Source organism: Suricata suricatta, chromosome 6, assembly GCF_006229205.1.
Source record: "Suricata suricatta isolate VVHF042 chromosome 6, meerkat_22Aug2017_6uvM2_HiC, whole genome shotgun sequence".
Classification (NCBI taxonomy): Eukaryota; Metazoa; Chordata; class Mammalia; order Carnivora; family Herpestidae; genus Suricata; species Suricata suricatta.
Genome location: NC_043705.1, coordinates 28,376,768 through 28,386,878, shown reverse-complemented (window position 1 = coordinate 28,386,878; position 10,111 = coordinate 28,376,768). Strand labels below are relative to the sequence as shown.

At 44.4% G+C, this 10,111-nt stretch overlaps 1 protein-coding gene across 1 annotated transcript; it reads left to right on the top strand.

Moving 5' to 3' along the window:
- The first annotated feature begins 6,791 nt into the window (after window positions 1-6,791).
- On the top strand, window positions 6,792-9,598 carry HNRNPA0 (heterogeneous nuclear ribonucleoprotein A0). Its single transcript, XM_029941964.1, has one exon. The coding sequence runs from the start codon at window positions 7,097-7,099 to the stop codon at window positions 8,009-8,011; it is 915 nt and encodes a 304-aa protein (XP_029797824.1). The 5' UTR covers window positions 6,792-7,096; the 3' UTR covers window positions 8,012-9,598.
- The last annotated feature ends 513 nt before the right edge of the window (window positions 9,599-10,111 follow it).

Sequence of the window (10,111 nt, the reverse complement as noted above, 5' to 3'; positions counted from 1 at the left end):
TAGGAAACTAATACATCATCAGACCTTTGATAATTTACTTGTGCAACTCCAAACTCAGTATATATACATACTATTTCCTGTACTTGGAATGCCATTACCGTTTGAAGGCCTGTCTCTTACACCTACTTCTGAAATTAGCTTCTATCAGAAGAATTTAAAGACTGGATTTCTGCCCATTTCTGTTCTAACACACTGTATTTGCAACCTGTCTTGTACTACTGCTTCTCCTAAGACTGCTGAGCTCCTGGAGGCCAGGGACTTTTACTCCCAGTACCCAGCCCACAAATGAATTAAGTGAAATGATGAGTAAATGAAAATGGAATGTTCTAAATGCTTTTATTTTAGAAGGCTCATATTCTAGTGTGAGGCTGTGCATATGTTTGTATTTGAGTATGTGTATTTTAGGGCAGAGACATTCTGAGAAATGTGAAATTGTTAAGTCTTTTGAACTAGTCCTTTCAGGCTGTTATAATAAAAATACAGAGACTGGCTGGCTTATAAATAACAGAAATTTCTTTCTCACAGTTTTAGAGGCTGGGAAGTCTAAGATGAAGGTTTCTACAGATTTGGTGTCTGGTAAGTGCCTAGTTCCTGCTTTGTAGTGGTCCATCTCCTCATTGTGTCTTCATATGATAGAGGACTAGAAAGCTCTCTGAGGTCTCTTTATAAGGTACTAATCCCATTCATAAGAGATTTACTCTCATGTCCTAATTACCTTCCAAAGTACCACCCCCTCAAAATACCAGAACAGTGAAGATTAGGCTTCAACATAGGAATTTGGGGGGACACAAAACATTGTTTGTAACATCCTTTGCTTCTGATAATCTATCCCAACTTCCTATGCATCTGGTTGGAAATTCAGTATCTATTATTACTGGAGTTTTACATATAAGAATTCCAGGCTTATTTGGGGTCAGGAACATGGATTGGGTCCCATGACCAAGGTAGTTTACCTTGCTTTCAAGATAATTCATGCTTAGCCTGCACCATTTTGTGTGTGTGTGTGTGTGTGTTTAGGGTGGGGTGAATTGGGGGGGCTATACACTGGCTGGGCCACCATTTCCTCCAGGGGATAAAAAGCTAGAAGCTTTTGGTTACTTCTTTTAAAAAACTTTTAATTTTAAAAATTGAGATACTATGGACCTATAACTTTGTATTAGTTTTAGATATACAACATAATGAGCTGCATATATGTATATATTGCAAAATGCTTACCACAGTTGAGTTAGCATTCATCACCATACATAATTACATTGTTTTTTCTTGTGATGAAGACTTTTAAGATCTACTCTCTTAGCAATTTTGAAATATGGAAAACATGATTGTTAACTATAGCCACCAGCAGTACCCTACATCTCCAGGACTTACTTTTTTTTTTTTTTTTAACATTTATTCATTTTTGAGAGAGAGAGAGAGAGAGAGAGAGAGTGAGAGAGAGAGAGAGAGAGAGACAGAGCATGAGCAGGGAAGGGGCAGAGAGAGTGGGAGACACAGAATCTGAAACAGGCTCCAGGCACAGAGCCTGATGTGGGGCTTGAACTCATGAACTGTAAGATCATGACCCGAGCTGAATGAAGTTAGACGGTCAACCAACTGAGCCACCCAGGTGCCCCAGGACTTACTTACCTTGTAACTGGAAGCTTCTACCTTTTGTTTGGTCACTTCTCCTAAACTTGGGAAGCTATTATTTTTTACACCATGCCTTTCTCCTTTGACATCTCTTCCTATGTGAAGGAAATTAATGAGTCCCTTCTAAAAACCTACATTTTGCACCCAAGGAAAAGGAATACACAAGCAGTGAAACAAGATACAATTAATATCTCCACAGATTCAATAGGTCTCTGTATTCTCTTGGCTAGGACAGTCCCTTTTAATTTTTTTTTTTTTAAGTAATCTCTACCCCCAGCATGGGGCTTGAACTCAAAATCCTGAGATCAAGAGTCACATGCTCTAGCAACTTGAGCCAGCCAGGCACCACAGGACCGCCCCTTCCAAAACCAATCCTCATGGTGGCTCTTTGGTATATTTCTTCAACAACAAGCATTTTATTCAGAGTATTAGTCTTACATTGCCCAAGAGGTGCAGCAGAGAAAGGAAAGTGCTTTTGAGTGAAAAAGATGAGAGGATCCCCAATAATGGCTTTTTGATGTTTTATAAAATTTTTTTAATGTTTTTTATTTATTTTTGAGAGGCAGAGAGGGACAGCGCAAGCAGGGGAGGGTCAGAGAGAGGGAGATACAGAATCTGAAGCAGGCTCCAGGCTCTGAGCTAGCTGTCAGCACAGAGCCCGATGTGGGGCTCAATCCCATGAACAGTGAGATCATGACTTGAGCCGAAGCTGGATGCTTTACCGACTGAGCCAACCAGGTGCCCCAATGTTTAGTTATTTTTAAGAGAGAGAGACAGAGCGTGAGCAGGGGAGGGGCAGAGAGAGGGAGACATAGAATCCAAAGCAGGCTCCAGGCTCCTAGCTGTTAGCACAGAATCTGTGGGGCTCAAACTCCAGTTGTCAGGTCATGACCTGAGCTGAAGTTGGACTCTTAACCAACTAAGCCAGCCAGTCACCCCAACATTTTGGCATTTTAAAGATCATGACCTCAAGTCAATCACTCAACCAATGAGCCACTCAGGCACCCCAACTTGTTGACATTTTTGCCATTTTGTCAAGTATGAGGTTCAGAGTCAGACTTAATTTGATAAAATAAGTGACATTTCACACATCACCATGGTGGTATAAGATTCATACCCAAATATAAGTCATTATTTTTCCTCTATAATATTAAGTGCTTCATAATATTCTTAGCTAGGGAATAATGATTTCCTTTATATTTAATTAGCTCTTTGAGAGAGATTAGGTAATTTCCAATTTTTTTCCTACTTTGAGCAGTGTTGAAATCCTTGTAGCTAAATCTTCACACAGATTCTCAATTATTTCCTTAGCATAAATTTCCAGAAGTATAATTACTGGTTTGAAAGAATGGGTCAAATTTTAAGGCTTTGATAGGAGTTGTGAAAGTCCATTAGAAAGACTGTAGCTCATCATAAATGATGGAAAGCACCCTCTTGGAAGGTACCTTGAGTAAATAAAAATGGAAGATGTCTTACTTTGCTAGGGTTTCCATAACAAAGTACCACAGAATGGTATTAAACAATTAAAATTTTAAATTAAAACAAAACAGGTGTGGCTCCTGGGTGGCTCAGTGGGTTAAGTGTCAGACTCTTGATTTCTATTGAGGTCATGATCTCACGGTTAGTGAATTGGAGCCCTATGTCAGGCTCTGTGCTGACAGCGTGGAGCCTCCTTGGGTTTCTCTCTCTGCAATTCCCCTTTTACTCCCCTATCCTCTTTCTTTTTCTAGGTATAATTTAGGTACAGTAAAATAGGCCTTTTTTAGTGTGTTCTTCTAGGGGTTGTGTAACCACCACATTCAATTATGTTACTGTAATCAAGCTTACAAGAGCCATGGAAACCAAAGCTTTAAATTTGTTATATATATATTATTATACATAGTATATAATATACATTCACACAATATATTTATTTATTTATCATTTATTTAATTAATGTTTATTTGAGTGTGAGAGAGCAGGGAGAGGGGCAGCCAGAGAGGGAGAGGCAGAGTCCCAACCTGTCAATGTGGAACCCGACAGGGGCTCAGACTAATTGTGAGATCATGACTTGAGCCGAAATCAAGAAGTTAGATACTTAATTGACTGAACTACCCAAGTGTCCCTAAACTTTAGTTATATTTTTAAAATTTTTGTTTTGTTTTTGAAGGCTGAGACACTGGTCAGCAAGGTAAAGCCAAGAAACAAACTCAGGCAATTACCTGAAAGGTAAAATAGGAAAAAAAAATGTTTCTTCTTGAGTAATCTGAAGGGTAGGAGATTGACTACATCATTTAAGTGTTTATATAACACTGCTTATTCACTGTCCCCTCCTTTACCGATCTATTCTCCAAAAAGAGTGTAACATCCCAATTCTCTTGTACTTACCCTAGCTTAATAAAGTCTCTCAAACATGCTAGTGTTGCCTCCCATCATCCCATAAGCCCCTTCTATAAGTAAGGTTTTTAACCAGACAAATACCTCTCGGAAGCTTTCCTAGTCAATAGAAATTAACCCCATAATGGATTCCCAATTAGGTGTTATGGAGGATTATTTTAGAACAATGTAGGACAAACCTGCTACTTTGGAATTTATAGTTTAGATGGGAAAATAAGTTCTTTTTCCATCAGAAATTCATCTTTTATTGTAACTTTTTTTTTGGTGAGACTCTAAGATTTATTTCTTAAGGTCTAATCTTTCATATGAGCTGCAGTCTTGGGTAGCCCAGAAAACAGTGCCCTGTAAATATCCCATATCACCTTAAACATTAACAACCCAATTCATTGTCTCCCCTACTGCCTCTTAAAACAGTTTCCTTTCTTAGTTTTCTAATTGTCGGGCTGCAATTTTAGTTGTTCCAGATTGCAAACATTGGAATGCTTTTGTTTCACTCCTTCTTTATCAGTCGTTTGGCAAATTCTGACCTATCTAAATTGTGTGTGTGTGTGTGTTTTGTAACAAATAGTTAATAGTTTCCTACTGTTCTCTTAATCAGGAGCACAGGAGCACACTGATCACTACATAAATTGGTATATACCATCCTTTTTTTTTTTTTTTAACTTATTTTGAGAGCGAAAGGGAAAGAGTGAGCATGTGCAGGCAGGAAGGGGTAGAGAGACAGGGAGGGAGAGGGAGAGAGCAAGTATTTGCAAGGGGGGAGGGGCAGAGAGGGAGGAGACAGTGAGCATGTGTTAGTGGGGGAGGGGCAGAGAGAGAGAGAGAGAGAGAGAGAGAGAGAGAGAGAGAGAGAGAGAGAGAGAGAATCTCAGCATGCTCTGTGGGGCTCCAACTCCTGATGAGATCAGGACCTGAAATCAAAAGTCCCATGCTTTACCGACTACCATTCTTGTCTCCTTCTCTCCAGTACAATGTAAGCTCTACAAGGGCAGAGATTTTTGTTCACTGCCATCCATATTCCCAGCACCTGGTGTAATATTTGTTAGATATGTACCAGGCACTGTAAGTTTACATATGGAATCTCTTTTGATTTTTGCCCCATGGGGGAGTGTTTTATTGTTTTGATTTTCAGATAATAAAATTGGTTACGTTTTTAAAAAAGGTTAAGTGACTTGCCCAAAGTCACACAAACTGGATGATCACACAGTTACTAGCTAGTGCCAGACTCGTTTTGTTCTCAAGTCTTCTAGCTTATCCCTATACTTTTACAATAATATTCAAACTACTTAATTTAAATTTCAAGGCATTCCAGACTGTTTTCTATCAAAAACCTCTTGCTTCAAACTAGTCTACTTACTTTTACGTTGAACCTCATGTAGTTTTTCTTTCCTCTTTATTTTGCTCCTGTAAAGTCCCTGTAGAAATTTTATATAGCCTTTGAGTCAAGAGATTGAGCGCAACTTCCGCCTCTTTCACACCATTCAATCCTAAATACTCCAGGATGCAGAGAGGAATTCCTTTTCTTCAGTAAGTACCACATGGTTTGGGGGGCTCTTGGTCATAGAATGTCTCATACTGTGTCCCACCCTTGTATCTTGCTTGGCACACAAAGGCTCGATACATGGAAGCGTTGGTAACTTGTTTGTATTAGCATCAGAGCGAGGGTAGGTGTGGCAGTTATTAGGGGTGCGTGATATTTATGTATGATATCCTCCGACACTCGGTTAGTCTTTAAAAAGCTAACGTTTTTGTTGGGAAGGAAGCATCGCATAGGTCACGGAAACATAAAACGATGTGTTCCTTAAGTAAAATGAAAATGTCAGCAGTGGGAGTATGCCAAGGAAGGCCGAGTAGGGCGTCGGGAAGGGCTTCAAGGCCGGCCTCAGGGTGGCGGGGGAGCGCTGGGGGTCTCGCGCCACTATTCGCTCAGAAAACTTAAATGCTCCTAGCACGTCACTGTCCTTCACCTGGCCCCGGGCTCGCTTTTGCGCCGGAACACGTGCCAGTGTTTTAGTTTAACCGCACGTCGGGGCGTCAGTGAACGGTTACTAACCGCTTTTCCCGACCAGGTCTCTACCCTCCATCTTTGGGCGGACACGGGGGCGGGGCGGCGAGGGTGCCAGGTGTAGGGGCCCGGTCAAAACACGGCGGTAAATCCCGGCCCTCAACCCCAAACAGTCAAGTTTTCAAAAAGCCCGCGCGTGGCGCCCCAGGCCGCATCCGTTGGGAACGGCCCCCCAGCGCGCCCCCGCTCAACCTCCAACCCTCAAGCCCCGGGCGGGGGCTCGGCGTCGGGGTGGCGGGCAGGTTCCGTACACAGGAGGCTCCGGGGGCAGCGCGCACCGGGGAGCGCGCCCGTCCAGCCGTGGTCGAAAACGGAAGTGGGCGCGAGCGGATCGCGATGATTGGCTGAACTGACATGTCTCTCAAGGGGCTGGCGCGAACGCCACTGCGGAGTTGGGCGAGGGGATACGGCTAGGGGAGGGGGGAAAACACTGGGAACAGCCACGGGGCTGGGAGGAAATGAATTGTGGAGGTGTGTGGGGAGCAGGGAGAGTCCCGGGTCAGGGCACACGGGGGAGGCAGGGAATGAGAGCGGAGCTGTAGAGGCGCTGGCTGGAGCAGCGCAGGCCGAGGGCTTGAATCGACCGCGGAGGGCGGGGAGTCCGTGACCGAGAGCGGCGCTGCGGCGCGGTAGGCGGGACTAGAGAGAACGACGCAGGGATTGGCGGGCAGTGGTAGGCTGCCGTACGTCGGCGGTGACGCACGCCTCGGGGAGGGTGCGCGCGCGTTCAGCGGCCTCTTTGTGTGGTTCCCAGATAGGGGAGCGGAGGTGGCTGTAGCGCTAGCGGCGGCCCTGGTTGTCTTCCAGTCTCCTCGGCTCGCCCTCTAGCCGGCACCTCTCCCCTCCCTCCCCCTTCCTCTTTTCCTCCTTCCCTCCCCTTCCCTTCTTCCCTTCCCCGTCGGTGACCGGCGGTGGCGGCTCCAGCAACAGCTGGGCCCAAGCTGTGTGAGGAGGCCTTAGCCAACGATAACCGCGACGGCGAAACCTCGGAGCTCGCAGGGCGGGGGGAAGGCCCGGGCCGTGGAGATGGAGAATTCCCAGTTGTGTAAGCTGTTCATCGGCGGCCTCAATGTGCAGACGAGTGAGTCGGGCCTGCGCGGCCACTTTGAGGCCTTTGGAACTCTGACGGACTGCGTGGTGGTGGTGAACCCCCAGACCAAGCGCTCCCGTTGCTTCGGCTTCGTGACCTACTCCAACGTGGAGGAGGCCGATGCCGCCATGGCCGCCTCACCCCATGCCGTGGACGGCAACACGGTGGAGCTGAAGCGGGCGGTGTCCCGGGAGGATTCGGCGCGGCCCGGTGCCCACGCCAAGGTTAAGAAGCTCTTTGTCGGGGGCCTTAAGGGAGACGTGGCCGAAGGCGATCTGATCGAGCATTTCTCACAGTTTGGCACCGTGGAAAAGGCCGAGATTATTGCCGACAAGCAGTCCGGCAAAAAGCGAGGCTTCGGCTTCGTGTATTTTCAGAATCACGACGCGGCAGACAAGGCCGCGGTTGTCAAGTTCCATCCGATTCAGGGCCATCGCGTGGAGGTGAAGAAGGCCGTCCCCAAGGAAGATATCCACTCCGGCGGGGGCGGAGGCGGCTCCCGGTCCTCCCGGGGCGGCCGAGGCGGCCGGGGTCGCGGCGGTGGTCGAGACCAGAACGGCCTGTCTAAGGGCGGCGGCGGCGGTTACAACAGCTACGGTGGTTACGGCGGCGGCGGCGGCGGCTACAACGCTTACGGAGGCGGCGGAGGCGGTTCGTCCTACGGTGGGAGCGACTACGGTAACGGCTTCGGCGGCTTCGGCAGCTACAGCCAGCACCAGTCCTCGTACGGGCCCATGAAGGGCGGCGGCGGCGGCGGCGGCGGTGGCAGCAGCTGGGGCGGTCGCAGTAACAGTGGACCTTACAGAGGCGGCTATGGCGGTGGGGGTGGTTATGGAGGCAGCTCCTTCTAAAAAAAAAATCTGAAAATGCCTGGGAGTGGCTATAGGGGTAGCTCTTTTCAACAGCCCAACGAGGGTCACCTCCTCTGAGTACCTTCCTCTCCCACCGCCTTCCCCATTTTGCCCTTGGGGGAGCCGCTTCTATGGCTGCTTATCCTTGGGGTGTTGCCCAATTTGCCTGCCACCTCTTGTCTGTCCCTCTGAAGATGGACTCGGCCCCACATACACATTTTTGTGTTACAGTCATTGATGGACTCTATTTTTTTATTATTACTTGGACCTTGGTCGTTTTTATACTAGCAAAATGTCTTGTTTTAATTTGTGTTTTTCGGGGGGAGGGAGTGAACTTGCTGATTCTGTAGCAAAACCGGGGCGGGGGTTGGGGTGGGGGGGTAGTTTACTTTGTTGTAAGGACTTGATACCTGGCTACAGCGTTTTCTATGGAATCTACTTGAGTCCCATGCCTGAAATTTGGAAGCATATGTACAAAAATCATTTTTACGTTTTATTTTTAATAAATCATTGTGTTTGACCGTATATGTCTAACATTTTTTTCCTAGGATCCATTCCGTACCGTTTTAAGGGATATTAGTTAAAAATTTTTAGTGTTAATTCTTAATTCTTGATGTGTACTTAGAGAAACTTTTAAAAGGTCCTTTGGTGGGTTTGTTTCTTTTTCCCTGTTGCCATTCTAGTGACATGTTGAATTTTATCCCTTACAGGCAAAACTTTTGAAGTGGTCGGTGTAGCCTTTTAAAATCTTTAAAGTTTCTGTGCATCCATCTCTTATACTAAGCGATTTGCTTATCATCTTGACATGGTTGGTCACTTCTTTCTGTGAGAATTTACTTCAAAGTATGTACTGTGTAGCTCGAAAGAAATAGTTTGTGTTAAGCATGTGTTTTCATTCATATAAACTGTTTAAAAATTTTCATATGGCCTAGTTTCATCCCTCTTACTGGTTTGTCTGTAATGAATGGTTACAAATAAGGGTTATATTTTACCCTTAAACTAAATGCTTTTTTGTATTTTCAGAGCAAACAAACGTTTTTTCCTATAGCTGAACTGTTGTCCTCTTGGAAATCCTTCCCCCAACCTTTGTAGCACCATCTACTGGCAGAATGGCAGTATACTGCAAAACAATTTGTTTAAAAAGTTGTTTAGGGTAATTGCATCAGATTTACAAGTTTTGCCATCAAAAATCTGTGCAGACTTCGTTACACGTTTACTTGTAAATAAGATGGGCTTTACAGGAATGTAGTTAACAGTTCATATCACAATAGCCCTTTCTACACGAGATTTGAAAATGTAAACTGCTATGCATAGCTTGGGAAGTGGCCCCAAATTGCTATGACAACTAATGAACCAGCTACATGTACTGGTGTCTTAGGTGCAAGTTGTAAAACAAAATATTTGTGTATTCTGCTTGGTTAACAAATGTATATTTGTAGCCCTTTCATGCAATAGAATTCAAGTTGTTGTTTATAAACAAAACAAAACAAAACAAAACGATATAGGAGAAAATTGCCTTCTTGGATAGAAATATAGAATAGCAACGTTTATGGTTATTACAAATAAAGAATTCAATTCTTTACATGATTGAGTGAGAGTATGTATAACCTGGTGGGTGGTTTCAGAGTACTTAAAGTAACTTGATTTATGTTATGGTAAAATTTTTAACTTGAATATTGCAGTTCCAAAGACCAAACGTATATAGTAAGAAGCTTTCTTCTGAAGGGAAGATAAATGGGCTTTAAAGTAAAAGACTATTTTAGCTTTGGCTTTTTCTTAGTTCTTGTTACTGTATATTTGTTAATGTCTAATTTCTTGCTAATTTTTAAATCTTAATTGCTAAGTTTCCTTTTGAGAGAGATGAAGAAAGGTCAGGATTGCTAGGTTAGATTATGGCGGCTCAGTAGTTGCTGATGCTTGTTACAAATACTTCAGTATGCCTCTGATAAATGGGGTAGATGTTTTTGCATATTGAATAAATATCATCAGATCTTTTGTCCTTCAGTGATTCTATGTTAAATTTATTTTTCACTCTCAGTGAAACACTACACATGGGCTTCATTTGGTAGTTGAGATTGGTTTTTGGATGCGTCTAAGATA

Excerpts from the sequence above, each read along its gene's own strand:
- HNRNPA0 (XM_029941964.1), top strand. The coding sequence starts at position 7,097 with ATGGAGAATTCCCAGTTGTGTAAGCTGTTCATCGGCGGCCTCAATGTG.